The following is a 17,115-nucleotide window of genomic DNA, read 5'->3' on the forward strand; positions in this document are numbered from 1 at the left end:
GGAGACCCCATGCCTTCTGCCATATGGGAACGTTTAGGACACATTCTTAGGGAGAAAGGAGGAGATCAAACAAGACCTGCCTGCTGACTAAAACCCAGGCCCGTGGCAGAGCCTGTGCTTATCTGCTGAGGACGGCAGGGAGAATGGCAATTATACTGTTCTGGCAGCTCACAAGCCCCACGGGAGCTGCATTCACTGTCACAGGATTAGCACCCTCACAGTCTTCCTGGGGAAGCTGCTGCAAGAGCCTGACTAATTTACAACATATCAGAAGCCAGTAGGTAACGAGGAGGCGAGAATGAATCCTTGCTCCAGTGCTCACACACTGCAAATGGGATATACAGATGTGAGGGCTCACCCGATGGGGCTCCCAAAGGCCGTGCCAGCACTTGGAAAGCATGGGCGGTTGCAGGTATCCGGGGACCAATATCGAGATCCAGCTGCCAGTGAGGTCAGTGCAAAGACTCCCCTGAAAAGTGTAGCTGCAAAAAGCAAAGGCCGAGTCGTCAGCAACACCGGAGGGATCTTACCTTGATGCAGGGCTGGCATCCGGTGAAGCTGAAGAGCTGATGAGCTATCGCAGCTACAGCACCTGCTCCTCTTCCTCACGTACCTGGACTCTGCCATGCAAAATCAAGGACAAACTCCCCTTTACAACAGTAGGAGCAAGGCTGCATCTTAAATGAAACATGACAGTAGGTTTTTTTTAAGGAAGCTTTTAACCAACTCCCTGCAGATCCAGCTACACGTACAGTAATCTCCAGGTCAAGCTTTTAAGCCGTGAGGCTGGAGGGTTCAGGGCAGCCCCAAACAGCCTGAGTTCACAATACCGCATCTTCCAAAGCAAAGTTGGGGGAATAGCTTCCTTCCTCTCCTCCTTGCTGAATGCCTTGTCCATTGAGTTGATAAAGTAACTGGTGCAGAAGCTGCATCTACTGCAGGCTGGTATTGGGTCTAGCAGGGTGCTGCCTTCATACAGATGCCGTGTTCAAATAAGAAATCTGCAGAGGTGAGGAGTTTACCATGGCAGAGCCGTGTGTTCCCACCAGATTGAGAAACGCCCGAACAATGAATAGTGGAAGATCCCTAGTGGTTTCCTATTTCTATTCTCCCCATGCACCCCCTTGAGCAGCTTCTTAATTTTTTTGAACCAGCTTCACAAAGCATGCTTTTCTCCTCTGCTGTAACGAGGGCACAGTAGGAGGCTCAACGGGCTTTCAAAGTCATCACCGGCTTCCTAGTACAGTCTCTCATGCTGGGCAATGTTTCATTTACTTCGGTGCTGGGAAAACCATTGCTTTGGCCTCAGCTGTTGGGAGAACTTTTAAACTCAGAGGTAGGTGGGTCACCAGGTTTTCTGAGCCTCTTGGGCCTTTTCTGGTAGAAAACTCGAGAGAGAATGGCAGGGGAGAGCTATTTTGGGGATATTTCCTTCCTTTTTTAATTTTTAAATGTAGGAAAAGGCAAGCAGCTCTGCTGCTGCTTGCAAAGCGGGGAAGCCCATCATTCAGCATCCATCCAAACCGTCTGCTTTCTCATTCCAAGCATCCCTGGATTCGCCAGATTTGAGAAAACACCCTCCGCTCAATTTTCAAGCTGTTTGCAGCCACGGGCACTTCCTATCTCAAACGTGAGCATTTTTGGGTCTGCACCCCTCTCTGCTATCAATTAATTTATGTTAACAGACCCTGTGTCTTCTGCTCACCCCCACCTCTCTCCCTGTACTCGCTGCGGTTCTGGAGGTCACGTTGCTGGGCAAACAGCCGGATTCGGTGCGAGGGCAAGCGTCCCAGGTGGCACGAGCCCGTGCTAACGTCATGTTCGGATGTCGGCCTTCCCTTGCTGGAGCGATGGATGGTGGGTCTTCTGCTTGGAGCTCAGCTGCAAAAATCCCAGTTGGGTTTTGGAAACACTGTGATGTATTTGATGGTGAAGAGCTAAATCTAGATCCCGAGACTATACTTTCCCCCTCTCTTAGCACCAAAAGTCAACAGTGAGTAGGCTAATTTTTGCCCTTTTCCTATGTCAAGGCTAATTTTTGCTCTTTTCCTATGTCAAGGCAAAATTGTCCTCTCTCGTCTCTCCCTTCTTTTCAGGCAAAGAGAAAAAGAAAATTAGGGGGGTCGTAACATTGTAGTTGGCTCCATCACCATAATGGCCTTGTCAGAGTATGTTAAGCTCTCATAGGGGATTTTTTTCCCCCATCCTTTAAACACTTTCTCCATTTAAAAATAGAAAACATAGAACTGGGGTTTGGGATTGTTCTTTTTTTTGCTAGAAAGGTGTTTTTAAAAAAGCTGTGGGTTTCTACGATGCGTGTGAGAGCAGAGGTTTGAAGAAGTTATAAGCTGGCTGGGAGCCAGCCCCTTCCCTGGTCGGATACTCGTGGAGAATGGAAAGACACACGCAGGCGCTGATGATCTGCAGCCAACCAGGACCCAGCGTCATTAATACAACCACTTCATTAACATAACCACTGAAGTCCTTTCCTCCCTAGACGGAGGAGTAGCTTTATTTCCAATTTTATTTCATCATAGAATCCCAAAGTTTAGGTAACCTTTGTGGTTTATGAACAATTTTTGTACATCAGAAAAATTAAAGAAATTCCCAGTTAAAAAAAACAAACCAAATAACGTTAGTATTTGGATGGGTTACTTTTTCTAACTTTCCAGGGTGACTTTGGTTTTGGTGGATGGCCTCAAGTGCACAATGGTTTACACGTTCTTAAAACCACCCATTGGATTCTCTACTAGTTAGACTAGTATTTAGGCCAAAGACCCATTCTGAGTATTGTAGTCAATATTCCTTCAATAATTAGCAGTGAATGAAATGTAGAACGTTTCATCTAGAGAAGACAAGATATAAAAGAGGTTTATGGTGCGTATCGGATTTCATGCGGGAAACAGCAAGAAGTAAAGTTCATATAACCACCGGGCATCTATCCATGTGCTCCGAGAGCTGCTCCTAATTAAAACACCTGCAGCGTCACGTGTATTAGCATCCCCGTGCTTCAAAATGGGGGTCGGACTTGATGATCTGGGGGTCAGACTCGATGATCTATTGAGGTCCCTTCCAACCCTAACATCTACGAATAAAATGGTGGCAGAGGTGCTTGAACTAAACCTCATCGAATACGGTTTAGTTCAAGCACTTTGCCACCATTTGGAAGCATGGAGACGCTAAATAGACATGACGTGGAGGCTGCTGAAGCGTTTTAATTAACATGATCCAGCAGACTTGATTCATCTAATTAGCACACATCAGATCAGACATCCAGCATGTGTATAGGTGCCCATTGTTTGTATAGCCAAGGATTGTGGCTGAATCTCTACGTGGCCAATTTTTTAATCAATGAATAATGTGGTATCTATGATGGCTGAAATGCAGCCATTGCAGAGAGACAGCGAAAGGCTTTTGCACCACTGAACGGCTTCCCAATCAACAGCGAGCTCCACCCTGTCTGACCCAGACTTTATTCTATTTAAAAGGAAACAGCGTTAGGGTACTGCCATATTTACAGCATTGTGTGTGTCTGCTATCTCACTCTTGGCCGCTACTTCTCTTATGTACACTGCTATAGCTTTCATTCTTCTTGCCAAGCGTGGATCATTTGGTGTTTCTCACGTTTCTGATCTCTTGCAGGAGGTCGGACATCAGAGCAATGCTGAGTAACAAGATCATGAAATCTTCAAACTCGAGTTTGTTATCCGGATCTTCTTCAAGAGCAGAAATAATTTCCTTGTATTTTGGCTTGTTCTCCTGGCCCTGCAAAAAATGTTAATGGAGATTATTTAGTATGGTTTTTTTTCCCTGCCTTTTCTATAGCGAATGTAAATATTATGTCATTTTTGTCTCTTTAGTATGCTAAACAGATTGAGCCCCCAGTTCTCTGATTTCCACAAAAAAGTGCCCCCCGTGGTGATGAGCCCATGATCACTTAGCCAGTATTTAAACTACTTCTTGTGTGCCATTCTGATTTTGCATCACGCTGGTTTTTAATCAAGATCTTGAGTGACGCTGAGTCAGATGCCTTGCCGTACTGCATCAGGGCTGCTATCTTTATCAACAAAACTTGTAATCTCACAGAAAAAATGTATATCCTGTTAATTTAACAAGATCCATTTTCCATAAACCCATGTTGATTTGCACTGCTTATATTTCTCCCTTTAATTCTCCAGTAAGACCTATCCCACACTTTTATCTCAGACTGATATCAGGTGGCTCGGACTATAATTTTCCAGGACATCCTGTTTGCCCTTTTACAATATGGGGATGCTAGCTTTCTTCCCCTCTCGATCTTCCCCAGATATTCTTAGACTTATTGAAAAATCAGCATCAGCAGCCCAGAAAGCACCTCAGCCAGTTCTTTACAAACTCTTGGATTCAGATTGTCTGGACTTGCTCATTTAAAAAAAGTTGGTGTTCACTGCTGCTACTTTACATCCTCCTGAGTTGCTTTTGGTATAGAAAATATTTAATCGTCATCACATATTATATCCACATACTTGGCTTTATCCCTGAACTTAGAAGGGAAATAGTCAGTTTTGCCTTTATAGCTACATTATTATCGACTCTGACCACTTCAGCTTAGTAATGGGCTGATGCCATTATTAGGGTTTCCTTTGCTCATAATGCACTTAAAAGTCTCCTTCACATTGTCCTTTGATTTCTCCTTGGGTCCGTTTGCATCTCTGATCAATTTTTCTAAAATTCCTAGCTTCTAATTTATATTCATAGCTGTCAGATTTCCCTTCTCCTCCGCTCATTTGTTACGTTCGGCTGTATTTGTTCTTGCACTTCCCTAAGCCGGACTGTTTCTTAATCACAGTATCCTTCTCTTTAGCTTGGTTTTTTGCCAGCCTTATTCTTAAGCACTCTCAACTACCATGCGTGCTTTTTGGCTTCAATTCTTTCTCTTAGTTGAGCTGGATCCTAATTGCTGTCAGCATTGTGAAACTGGCCTTGTTTAAACACTGGCTGCAAATATTATGGATATGGGCATTACTGGATTAGCGCTATCCCCTCAATAAACCTGTTGTAGGAAAGATCAGCTTTTTGCCTGCACTGCTGAGTTGGATACCTTTATTTCCTAACCCTGCCAAATAGTGCATATCAGAACCACCTTTAGGCTGCCCTACACCATGCCTAGGGCTTGGTTTTGCCAGCAAATTTGGGAAATGGCTCCCCCACCACCCCTCTTCTTTGCTGAAACGGAGGGCACATGTATTACAGGAGCTGGCTCTATGTAGGTGCAGCCCAGCCCACGCTCCTTCCCCAGGATTTCCATCTCAGATGGATCCTTCCCCCGGCTGACCGCCCATCCCTGCTCTGGAGTTTTAGTCCAGAAGTAGGAGGGCAAGGAGGATGAGATCCCCGTTATAGCTGTCCCCAACCCTCCCGGCAAGAGGAGCTGATAAAATGGTGCCTTTCAGCCCACTCTCTGCCAGGATGTCATCTGCCATCCTGCAATTTATGTGGCTCCAGCTGGCCTGGGGGCGTAAGTCTGGCCCTCGTGTCAGATGGTGATGATGTTCTGGCAGATTCTGGACTCCTAATTAAACACACGTGTATTTCTTCCTACCAAAAAACACCCAGCGCCTCCTCTTTGTACGAGTCCCTGCAATTGCTTTGCCTTCCTGATGAAAATGCAGGCAGGTTGTTTCTTGCTTCCGCGTCCTATGTTGCGTGCACAGGCGGCCAGGAATAAAAACAAGGTAACCCATCCATCATGAACGGATTTGCATAGTCATTAAACTCTCATTTGGGATTAACAAGCTGACAATCCTTGTGATGTATCGGCAGCCTTGCAAATGCCTTCCCAGCTTGGAGAGCGACCTGACTGGCAATGAAGGGAAAGGCGAGGGGTTTGCACGGAAAGGGGCCGGGGGTTTGGTTTGGGTATTTGCCGTGGTGGTGCAGACACCACAACCACCGTGGGTGGCAGGAGTGAGCAGTGCAGGGGCACGGGTGCAGCTCCGGACACGTGCGCTGATCCACTTACCTGTATGAAATGCCCAAACTGGGTTTGCAGCAAGGTCTTGGCTCCTGCTTTGCTGAGTTTGCCTTCGGGGTCAGCGGCGTTGCTATAGACCAGGACTGCGGTGGCAAAAGCCTTTTCTAGGTCCGAGCCTTTCCCTAGAGCTGAGGGAAGCAGCCGTCATTGGCAAAGGCTCATGGGATCAGAGGACATGGCACCATTGAGGCATCCTGAGCGGGTGTAAATCAGCATTGCCCCATTGCAGCTGATGGCCCCATTCACCAGCTGAGGATCTGGCCTGGAATTTATTACTCGAGAGGCAGCAACACCCGCTGCAAGATGCTCGTCAAACAGACCTGAGCTCTATGCCACAAATAATAACCAGGGAGGCTAACGAGAAGTGAGCCACGTGAGCTCATCACCCTTGATGCAGAGAGAGAACGGGAACACTGTCGCACCTGCCTCCTGCATGGTCTCCCCCCACGAATTCTCCAGTTTTTGGTGGAAAATGGAGTTCTCCACCATGCAACAAGGGTCTGTTTTCAGGGTGAAAATGTGGATTTAAAAAAAAATAAGAATCCCCGAGTGCTCTTTGCCTGCAAACTGAAGCACGCCGACTTCGAAATGCTGCTGGCGTGCCCTGGGGGAGCCGTGGCGCAGACACTTTGCGTTCCCGTTTTGCACTGTGCACCAGGGTCCCTCTCCCAGAATGCACCTCTGTCACGAAGAAGAGATGACGGTGCATCATGGGGTGAATTCAATCGCATTTGGGACCGAAAGATCTTTCTACTTTCAGCCGAAATATTTTGGATGTTGATTCTTCCCCAAATCCGTGGTGCTTGCCTGGGCCGCCCTCCCTCTGGCTGTATCGCTTCACCCACCCATCACCTGGGTTGCTTTGCTGAGCAGGGCAGAGACTCTTTCTTCCCTGTGAACCCCTGTATGACCGTGGGTGACACCCACCCCAGTGCAGAAGACTGGCATGAGGCTTGAGCTCACTTTTTGGCTTACTGCACACGGGGAGGACACGATGGAGACCCTGTGCCATGTACCACTGGGTAAGGATGGGCGAGGAATATAGAGGCTCAGGGTGGAGGGAGGTCAAACTGCACCCCACTACTCCCCTTCCCCTCACATCCTAGTTTCCCCAGGAAATGCAACCCAGCCTGGCTTTCCTTACCTTTGCATGCCCTTCTTCCCCCCACATCCCAAAGTCTCTGGCCCCTGCGTGCAGGAGCCCCGGCAGCGTGTTGTTGCAGGCACGCAAGACAGAGAGGCTTCTCCTTTCTGCTCTGGGCTTGTGCCAAAGAATGAAATTTCCCCTCGGCCCCCACGATTCACTGCACTGGATGCTTTTCCCTTTGGCGGGTAAAACCCATCAGCCACACCGAAGGGGGTGCCCTTACCTTTCACCGAGGCCAGCTGCTTGGAGATGGGTATGCTGGTATCGAAAGGAAAGACACAGTTATACGGGAGTCGTCATTCCCTCGCACGTCAGCTTGTCTGCTCCCACCTGCTGTTTCACCCCACAGGCGCAGTGCTTCCCCCCTGCCCCACATCCCAGGGAAGCTGGGTTTTGTCCACAGGGAAAAAAGCAATATCTTAAACTCCAGCTACAAAACCATTTCTGAGCCTCAGCCTTAGAGGCTGGCCTGTAGTTCCTATTAAACGATACAGGGAACAGAGTGTCAGGGCTGCTGGCCTGGGCCACGTCACAGCGAGTGGGAGCTGATATGCTCCTCACCCCCCGGGAGCGTTCATTGTTCACGTGGGATCTAAATGCATCTGCAGAGAAATCCAGCAGGGTCCGGGCAGCTTCCACGCTTGCCCGTTTCCACCGTGCAATGCAGGGTTACTTGGGTGTTACCTCTGCTGGGAGCCGGCCAGACAGGCTCTAGCCACTTGCTATTAAAATATAAAGCCTGATTACTGAGTGCTGGAAGCTAATTACAGCCCAGCCAATGTGCTGTGGAGCGTCACTCTCCCGGTCGATGCAGACAAATCTGAACGGAGAGCGAACTTCAGGACAAGGGCTGGATTAGGAAAGCGGCAAAGAGCAGCGCGGTGCCTTACCGTTTGGGCATGCTGGCTGCGGCCGAAGCGGCTTCCCTGCTGGGATGGACAGAGGACTGCTCGGCGTTCGCAGAGCTGGCCGTGCAGCCACACATCTCTCACGACAGCCTCGTTAGTGACCATCTCCAAGCAACTCGAGTCCTTGCAAACAGGCAGATCCCTGCTCGGCGCTGCCAACACAGCCTGCCTTCAGCAGGCCCTATCAATAATGTAAACGCTTCCTGGCTAAATACATCAGCCCGCAGCAACCTGTTTGAGCCTGTGCCCAAGTACCGGAGGGTAGACGGTGCTGTTTATTTTGCTTATGAAGAGGGAGCAAGCTAGATTCGAACGGGGCCTGAGCAAATCAACTGGAACTCAGTCTGCATCGATCCTAATAAATAGGCACCTATGCTACGCCTATGGTGTTGTCCTGGGGAGTGCTCTGGGTGGTACAAGTTGTGATAGGAGCCTCTGTGCCCCCTGGGCACTCACTGACCCTGAAGGCACCCCCCAGGCAGGGGAATTAGGGACAAACTCTGTCCTCGCGGTACCACGAGAAGCCAGGGAATCTCCCCTAAAATCTCCATTTTGCAGGTGAGGGATAGACCACAGCACCGGTTCAGACGCACCTATTCCTTGCACACTCAGGGAGCTGTTATCTCACCCGGGAATGGAAACCAGGGATTCCCCAGCCTGGGACCAAAGCTTGCTCCACTGAATATCAAATCAGTATTCCCACCTTGCAAGAGGAGGAGCAGGGGTCTGTCTTATCCGGGACTACTAGCAAGACTGCACCCACCCTAACGCCTCCATTTCACTGAAGTGGGTGCTCTCCACTTCCAACAACATCCCTGAGCTGAAGGACAGGTCAGTGGCACACGATAAAAACGGGAAGCACCGTGTTATTTGTCAGCACAACTGTTGGTGGAGGGATTATTTGCCGTACCTCCACTCGCTGCAGATTTCCTACCGATGTTACCTAAGAGCCATAGGCACGTCTCTGGCGGCTTTGCTCACAGATGTCTAGACAGCGCTTCTTTGACCCGAAAGTCCTATTGGCAATATTTTCCTTCCAAGTGGGCCAGCACAGAGAGGAACTTCATCATTTTCCAAGTCATTTTTCCTGGTGCAAGATATAGCACTGATGACAAGATTCTCCAGGATGAGACTTTATGTAACAGGACACTCAAAGGAGACAGCAACAGATGGCCTAGAGAATTAAAATGTTTTCCTCATTTAGCAGAAGCTAAATTACTGACGGCTAATGAATAAGGATGCTCACCACCTTACTGTTCTTGGATTTTAATTATCTTAAAAAGCATGTGAAAAGAGAACCCTTAATTTTCCATCTAAAAGTGTCATTACTCAAACAATTCGGGGCCTTTTTTCTTGAGAGAGGTTTAAGCTGTCTTAGATCTCTAGTGTGTTCTTTGGGATAGGCTCATGAATAAAACAGAGCCTGTAATTGCAGTGACGCAGCCAAAACACATATAATCAATGCTCATTATCCCATCAATTAACACACTAAAATTAAACAAGAATTCAGGCTTAGTAATCTGCCATCAACTAGGAAGAAAACAACAAAACAACGCTTGCTATCATGTTGAAGCGATGTTTCTTTTTTTACATCTGTGGAGCTGTACAGCAAGGCATGGACCGCTTTACATCATGGCTTATCTGCAAAACATAAAGCACCTTTGGTCCTAGCATCCAAAGTAAAAAGAAGAGCGAGATAAGAATTTGTGCCGTGGATTTCACTGTCGGGAGATGGCTTCGCAAAGACAGCCTGGGGCATGCTGGTTTCTTTTGCCAGTGTAGATCTGACCGCACAGACTGCATTCCCGTGACTTCCCAGCCCTCAGGGATTTCTGAACTCCAAGAATGGGTTCGAGAAGGCATGCTAACCTACACCGGAGAGAGCAGCCCAAAGGATGCAATTCCCCCGCGTGCACAATCACATCCCAAGGTCCCAAGCTACTTTCCATTGGCACAGCCTGTGTTTATGCTTTAAGCACAGATACACACCGGGCACGTCTACACGTTCATGAATGCGCCTTAGATACTAGTGCTAAACTAAACACGCAGTACCCAGAGTTACTGTGCAGTAGCGCTGGTGCATGGGTATTTAGGGATGTTTGCTGCACATTAGCCTAATACACCTACTCCTCGCTTAATGTCATCATTACGTTCTTGAAAAGTGCGACTTTAAGTGAAACGATGTTAAGTGAATCCAATTACGTCACAGTAGTTACCTACTAGCAGGCGGCGGCCAAACAACGTTATAACCGAACATTGCGTGACTTTTAAATTAATATATTCTCTAATAGATCAGTGATATAATAACGAAACAATGTTAACTGGGACGACGTTAAGTGAGGAGTGCCCGTAACACTGCGCAGCAGGCTATTAGCACCGTTTGTGCTGTGACGCGCTACTTTGCAGTGTTATTAGGCTAATGCGCAGTAAGCGTCTCATGTAGACGCGCCCATAGAGAAAGAGAAAGAACAGAACAAAAAAGAAATGTCTATATAATTCACCCTGAGCTTTTTTTTGTGGAGAAGGCAGCATAACAAGCTAATAAATAAATATTATACATGCGTGGTACAACCTCATACTCGCTAACCCTGTCTATAATTTTAACCACCCTAAAAGCAGGAACTGATTTTTTTTCATTACTATGATATAGAGGGTTGATTAAGCCCGTTGTAGGGAATGCTCTCTCATAATTACCTCTTCTCCTGGTCCCACGGGGGTTCATTATAATGCATTTGTATTGCATCTCGAGACACGTTATGTCAATCTTGATACCTGCCTATGTGCGTGGAAAACAACGTGAATAATTATGAATGAATTTGCCAGTTTTATCTGATTGTCACATTCCCACCGCTGCGTGCAGGCGTGCTGGTGGCAGCGGCAGCTGGGCATACAATCCTCTGCGGGTGGAGAAGGCCTGCTGCCTGGTCTCCTTTCAGAGCGGCTTCTCTTTTCACGTGCCTCTGATTCGGGAAGGCTCATTTCTAAACCAATATGTACCTTGTACCCGAGCCCTGGCTTCCATAGAGATGAGCCTGTCAACAGCACAACCAAGCACGTTCGGGCATGCCTAAGTCAAGGCACGATTATGCTGGGACTCGAGGCTAACAGTGTGATGGATATTACGAGAAATGCATCTAAAACCTAAGACCCATGGATTTGGGAGGTTTATTATTTCCTCACACCGATATCTCTTGGTTGAAACCAGGGCCAGGAAGTGTTGCTGGAGCAGACGTGTAGCTAATTTGCACCCCAGAAAATAGGATATTGTGGGGAGGGGGGTTTGGTAGTGTCTAATGCTCTGGTGGCTCTTATCTTCATGTGCACAAATTGAAGTTATTAATATAGCCTATTACTGAATCTAATTGACCCTGTTAAAGGGTACTTGGCTTTAATGTTAATCTTTGCCAAGGGCATCGGAAATATTCTCCATACCTTAAATGGCTAAAAGAAAGACAAGAATATTACTCGATGTTATTTTGATCATCTTCAGGCTAACTCCTATTTTTAGGTGGCACAGTCAATCACTGTTATTTAGGTCCAAATTTTCCTGATGTCTGTGTGGGTTTCTACAACTCTAGTTCTAACCAGAGAGTTTTCGATATTGCTAAACAAAGGATCTGGGTCCGATACAGCAAAACCTTTCTGCACGGGCTGCAGTGCAAACATTGCAGGGCATTACACAGCCATCCGGAGATCTTTTTTAATGGACTTTTCGGAGATTTTTGGTTAGACTCTTCCCTGGTGGAAGCCCACTCTTTTCGTTCAAACAAATAACTTGTTCTCTTGGCAGGAGAGCTGCACTGCTCCCAAGTTTCCCCACTGAAGTTTGCCGGCCGCCTTCCTCCAGCTCACCTGCACCAGCGTATTTCAGCACCTGGCACGTGCAGGGCCCGACCATTGCTGCTACAGACTGATTTCCTAGCGATTGGTTTTTTTTCTCACATTACTTTTCTGTGGGTTGTTTCTCCCAGGCGTCTGGGATTTTGCAAAGTTAATACAGATGAAGGCAACTGTGGGAACATTTGCCTTTTGGGTATCGCTGCCCTTTTAGAGCCATCACTGACAGCTCAGTCGTGCCCCATTGGCAAAGAAGACTCTCTTCCCATCCACCGTTGAGTTGTCTGGTGCATGATCAGGGTGGATGGAGATGTGTGTGCTGTTCCTACCTATAACTACACTGCAACTACACCATCTGTGCAAGGGTGTAGCTACAGGTTTTGGTGTAGCTAGCAACAGATCTACTGGCAGGAGTTTTTCTGCTGCCCAAACCACACCAGCTTCTGCAAATGATGGGAAGTCTGCCGGCCCGGCCAACGCAGCGCTGTCTAGGAGCTCTTTGTCACGTCGCCGTCTGACAACCAGCAACGAGCTACTGCTATTGCATTCATGCCAGTTTGTCCAGTGACCTGAACAAGTGGCTTACAAAGCAGCTTCAGGGAGCAGCTGATACATCATTGTCACAAGGTGCGCAACGCGCCACCATCTATCATGGTGCGTTATCATTGCAACAATTGATCTTCATCTTAAATCATCTCATCTTCAGTTTGAAACACGCCCTGGCTTTAATCAATTCACTCAAAACAGGGCAGTCACATTTTCCAGGTTGCACTCCTCGCTCAGCAGTGACCTAGGCTCTGCTGGGAGCAGGAACAGACCCCAATATGCCGAAGCCCTGATCTTCCCCATTTATTTCACCTTTCAGATACAACTTTCCAGCTCATTCTTGCTTGTCAAGCATGCCTGGTGTAGGAGAAGCTATAGGTCTGTGCACCCGGAGGTGGGCACGCGCAGGGCTATGGGATAAATCCAGGACACATTAGCAGAAAAACTTCAGCTCCAGTAATCCTCCATGAATATGCTTTTCAGAGATAAGTATGTGATTGTGCAGCTCTCAGATCGCAGTTTAGCTCTGGGGTCATTAATGATTAAAATATTAATGAATCCCACTGCGGGAGATAAAGCAGGTGAAATGTCATTTGGAGAAGCTATTAGAATTGGTCTTCATCTGCAGGGAAAGATCATTTGTCATTTCAAGTCTGGGCACATTTTGGGTATGGTATATGAAGTAGGGCCAAATTCTGCTCCGTAACACCTGGCTGAGATCTAACAAAACCAGTGTGGTATCCGATGGAAATCAGGTGCCTCTGAAAAATCCTAGGCATAAGGAGTGAAACACTTCTCCTTTGGGTAGGTAAATTATTCACCTACCCAAAGCACCTGCCCAAGCTATCATCCCAGAACTAAGTAAAAATATTAAGGGAAACTGAAGAGAGCCTTTCGTGGGAGTCCAGCCACGTGCATCAGAAAACTGAACTCCTCTTAAAGAGATGCAAGGGTGAAAATGTAAGCAAAGAAATGGCAGCTGGGTAGGATGACAAGCATCCCCCTTCTCCAATATAATTTCATGTCAGACCACTGACAGCGTTACATTAGCTATGAATTTTAGATCATATATGGTGCAAGAAGCAGTAATGGATACAAATCCTGAAATGCAGCTGATTTCTGACATTGGAAGGATTCAAGAAGGAGGGGAAAACCCCCACCTATGGTGTTTCTTAAAAAGGAGGAATAAAAATATAATGCTAAGGAAAGGGCTGTGATGGCAGGGAAAGTGTGAGTTCAGAAGCGTGTCAGTCCTAGAGATGGGAAGGTTTTAAATCAACCGGGCTTGAAGTCAGGAGAACAGAAGAGCCAAAGGCTTATGATTTGATTGGGTACAGAGCTACTAAACAAGCAGGAAGAAAATATTTTTGATGAGTAAGATGACTGCTGTTCTTCTGGGTGATTTTTAAAAATATTTCTAATTGAGAAGCTCTGAAGATGAGGCATGTGGCAGAATAAAGACAGATGCGATGAGTGTATGCAACAGCTTCTTTCATCAACGCATCAGAGACTTTGCCAGGAATCATTCATGACTAGAGCTCAACTTTACTAACTCTTCCTAATTCGTAGCGTATGCAAATTGGAAATAATTAAGCTAGCAAGGTTAAATGGGCACATTATGAATACCTGTGACAGAATCTCAGCACCTCCATGAGTTTTGGTCATTACCAAACATTTATGATTAATTATGGGCCCACTCAGTGCCGGGAAAGAGAGAAGATTTGGCTACTGATTGAGATGTAATGGAGAGCACTGCGAGTTAAAAAAGTTGGAGGATTTGGGATGAGAGAAGAGAAGATTTGGAAGGCATCGGCTACCACTCCTCAACACAAAAAGAGCTGTCATAAAGAGGACAGCGATGACTTGTTTGCTGTGGCTATGACCAGAATTAATAGGCTTAAATTGCAACAACCAACAGGGAAGTTGTTTGGAAGAACTCGTTAGTCGTTCGGTTAAGTGCTGAAACAGGCTCCCTAGAGAGGCTGTGAAATCCTCTTCACTCTTCAGCTTTTAAGAGTAGGTTAGAGAAACACTCCTTTCCCCTGCCCTCCATCGGGCAACGGGGAACAAGGAAGAGGCAAGAGCAGGAAGGACAGCAAAGAAGATCAAGGAACATGTTTTTCAAAGCTGACCTAGTTATTTAACTAGCCTTAGTATAGTCAGGAATAATTCAGTGGGAAGGCAATCAGTCTGCTGGCAGCATTCAAACAGGCCTTCAAAGAGGATGCTGGAGTTTAGACAGCCACTTGCCTTAAATCAGGACATGCCTAATCTCAATGTTATCCCTCTTGCTGTAGCCTGCATTCTCCGGTCAAATGAACCCGCAGCTCATCAGACTGCCGCAGAGGGTGCATATAAAGTCCCTGGCATAAACGGGACTTTTGCCCAGAAGAGATGTTCATGCAACCCCCCAGCTTTAGTTTTAGTTTTCATGTTTGCTTTTGTCACGTTAGAGCAATCGGAGAACCCGAATCAATAAAACCTCAGCTCCTGTGGTTGTGTGGTCCTGCGTGCCTTCTCATGTACTAGATGAAGTACAATTCTGGGCCTCCCGGTTGCAGAGAAAAGCTTGGAGTGTGTCTTGGGGGCACAAACTGTTCTTCCTTGAAGAAAGAAAAGGCAAATTGGGGGAAAAAAAATTAAATCTCATCAACTTTGGTGGCTTGACTCCGATTACTGAATGCTTCCCCTCATGCAGTCCCAGTTAGGTTAATAAGAGAGAGACTACCTGCAGAGGAAGACAGCACTTAGTGTGAATAACAGATAAAAGTTGGCCATAGATTATTTACCGAAGTCATTTGTATACATTTTCCACTGGCACGCGTAGATGCAGTATGAATAGCTACAGCAATACCATAGGCAGGGATGTGTTAGCAGCTGAAATCATATGAAGAGAAAACACATTCACTCTTCGGTCGGGGGACAAATCTTAGACGGGGTTTGTCCATTTTTAAACCAATTCGTGTGCGCTGAACTTCTGTTATGGGTATAGACCGGTTTCTGATATACTTTTACTGGTAAGTGTGTAATGTCTCTACCTGGCCGTACATGTGAACAGATTGGTGAACAGATAACCACGGGCCTGTTTAAACCCGATGTGTGCACTAGCTGTTCTTCTTTCAGACCAAAAGGGGGAAGTGATTAAGCCTTTCTATGCATTTAGACAGAGAAAACTTACTGATAATAATCCATCGGTCTTTGGGGTTATTTTACATTACTGTAATATCACCATACTCTCCAAACATGCATTGTATGCAATAACTTTATTAGGGTCAAATAGATATCACAATATAGATTCATCTACCAAGTAGCCATAAATTGGTTACAACGATCATATAAGAGACTAGGCTGTTGGAGGCTAAGATGCTTTCAACATTACAGTTGATAATACAATGATATTACATACCAATACACTTTTATTTAGAAATGCAGATGATCAGTTTTGACTGGGGTGTTTTGCTGCTCGCTTCAAATTGAGCAAGAAAGGAGGGATAAAAATGAGTCTTTTTGCTGTTCAGTATCCCATGTGCTATACAGCAAGCAAGGAAACAGTTATCCATCGCTGTGGGGCTAGCTTTATACATCTTAGGGGGAGATCTTCCAGATGTGTTTTTGGTCAGCATTGTTATATTTTCTCAAACTAACATCCTTCATAATGCCTAGACACAACTGTCATGATCTTTAAACAACATAGAAATACTCTCAGTGGAGATAACAGAATAATTAAGCATTATAAACTACCTCCCAACAAGACACGCGCTTGGCATGTTTTGTTGTAATACGTGTAGGATACAACGTGGCTTATTTTCACGGGGTTTTATGTCCTGATCTCTGCACCTCTGTTAGCTTAATTAAATAAATACCTTTGTAAACATATAACACAGTTACTTGGTCCTTATTTTTCACAGCTCACATGAAAAGAGTCACAAAACAGCAATAGAAATAGTGATGTATAGAATGAATACTTAGCTTAGTTAAATGGAATAAACACTGGCCAGTTACCATATATACTACTGAATGCCATTTCAAGGAAAAACAGTTTAGTTACAAAGCATTCAGAACTCGGGTAAGCCATATATTCAACTCTGCAAAATATATAAAATATGCTTACTTTTTTTTTTTTTTTTAAACATACATTTAACAAAAAGTAGTAGCAGAAATTGGAAACTTCCAGGTATATAGTCCAAAACATTCTGTTGTGTGAAGCGGCTTATTCATGCACTAAATCACATGTGAATCGGTTCACTGAAATAATAACTCATCATAAAATCCTCTGAAAGAAAAATATAATCAAAACAAATACTTTAAAGGGTCACAGACAGGCAGTCTTGAAACGTCGGGACAATGCCACATGCATTGTGAGCTACTGAGGGACAGTTTGAAATCATAGTAAAGCACTTCTGTTTTTCACCAAAATGTAGGAGGAAACTCAGTTCTACTTCATTATGTAATGCATATTAAATACTACAGATCCGAGGCTACAAAATGCTGCTACCATCTTAGTACACATACAAAACTACCATAAAAGAATCTATACAATACATACAACAATACTTACTCCAAATCACCACCTGCGATGAATACATCGTCACCAGTTATCTAGTCACAAAAAAAAAGCCAAATATGACCCTCAAGCCACCACCCCTCTGCCTCAATAGGTGCTG

The 17,115-nt window shown here is 45.8% G+C and overlaps 1 protein-coding gene across 1 annotated transcript; it reads right to left on the reverse strand.

Annotated features, from left to right (window-relative positions):
• Positions 1 to 3,455: 3,455 nt before the first annotated feature.
• SNTN (sentan, cilia apical structure protein) lies at positions 3,456 to 8,155 on the reverse strand. The gene is made up of 4 exons (XM_006019604.2): positions 8,051 to 8,155; positions 7,384 to 7,418; positions 6,002 to 6,141; positions 3,456 to 3,765 (listed from the first exon to the last, which is right to left on the reverse strand). Exons 1-4 carry the CDS (start codon positions 8,143 to 8,145, stop codon positions 3,607 to 3,609), a joined length of 429 nt encoding a protein of 142 aa, XP_006019666.1. The 5' UTR covers positions 8,146 to 8,155; the 3' UTR covers positions 3,456 to 3,606.
• Positions 8,156 to 17,115: the final 8,960 nt, after the last annotated feature.

This window comes from Alligator sinensis, unplaced genomic scaffold (assembly GCF_000455745.1).
Source record: "Alligator sinensis unplaced genomic scaffold, ASM45574v1 scaffold469_1, whole genome shotgun sequence".
In the NCBI taxonomy this organism is placed as follows: Eukaryota; Metazoa; Chordata; order Crocodylia; family Alligatoridae; genus Alligator; species Alligator sinensis.

Bases quoted from the DNA above. Each gene is read 5' to 3' on its own strand.
- SNTN (XM_006019604.2), bottom strand. From the start codon at position 8,145: ATGTGTGGCTGCACGGCCAGCTCTGCGAACGCCGAGCAGTCCTCTGTC. The intron at 7,419-8,050 runs GTAAGGCACCGC...TTTCGATACCAG, and splicing joins GCAGCCAGCATGCCCAAACG to CATACCCATCTCCAAGCAGC. The intron at 3,766-6,001 runs GTAAGTGGATCA...CATTTTTTGCAG, and splicing joins AGTTTGGGCATTTCATACAG to GGCCAGGAGAACAAGCCAAA.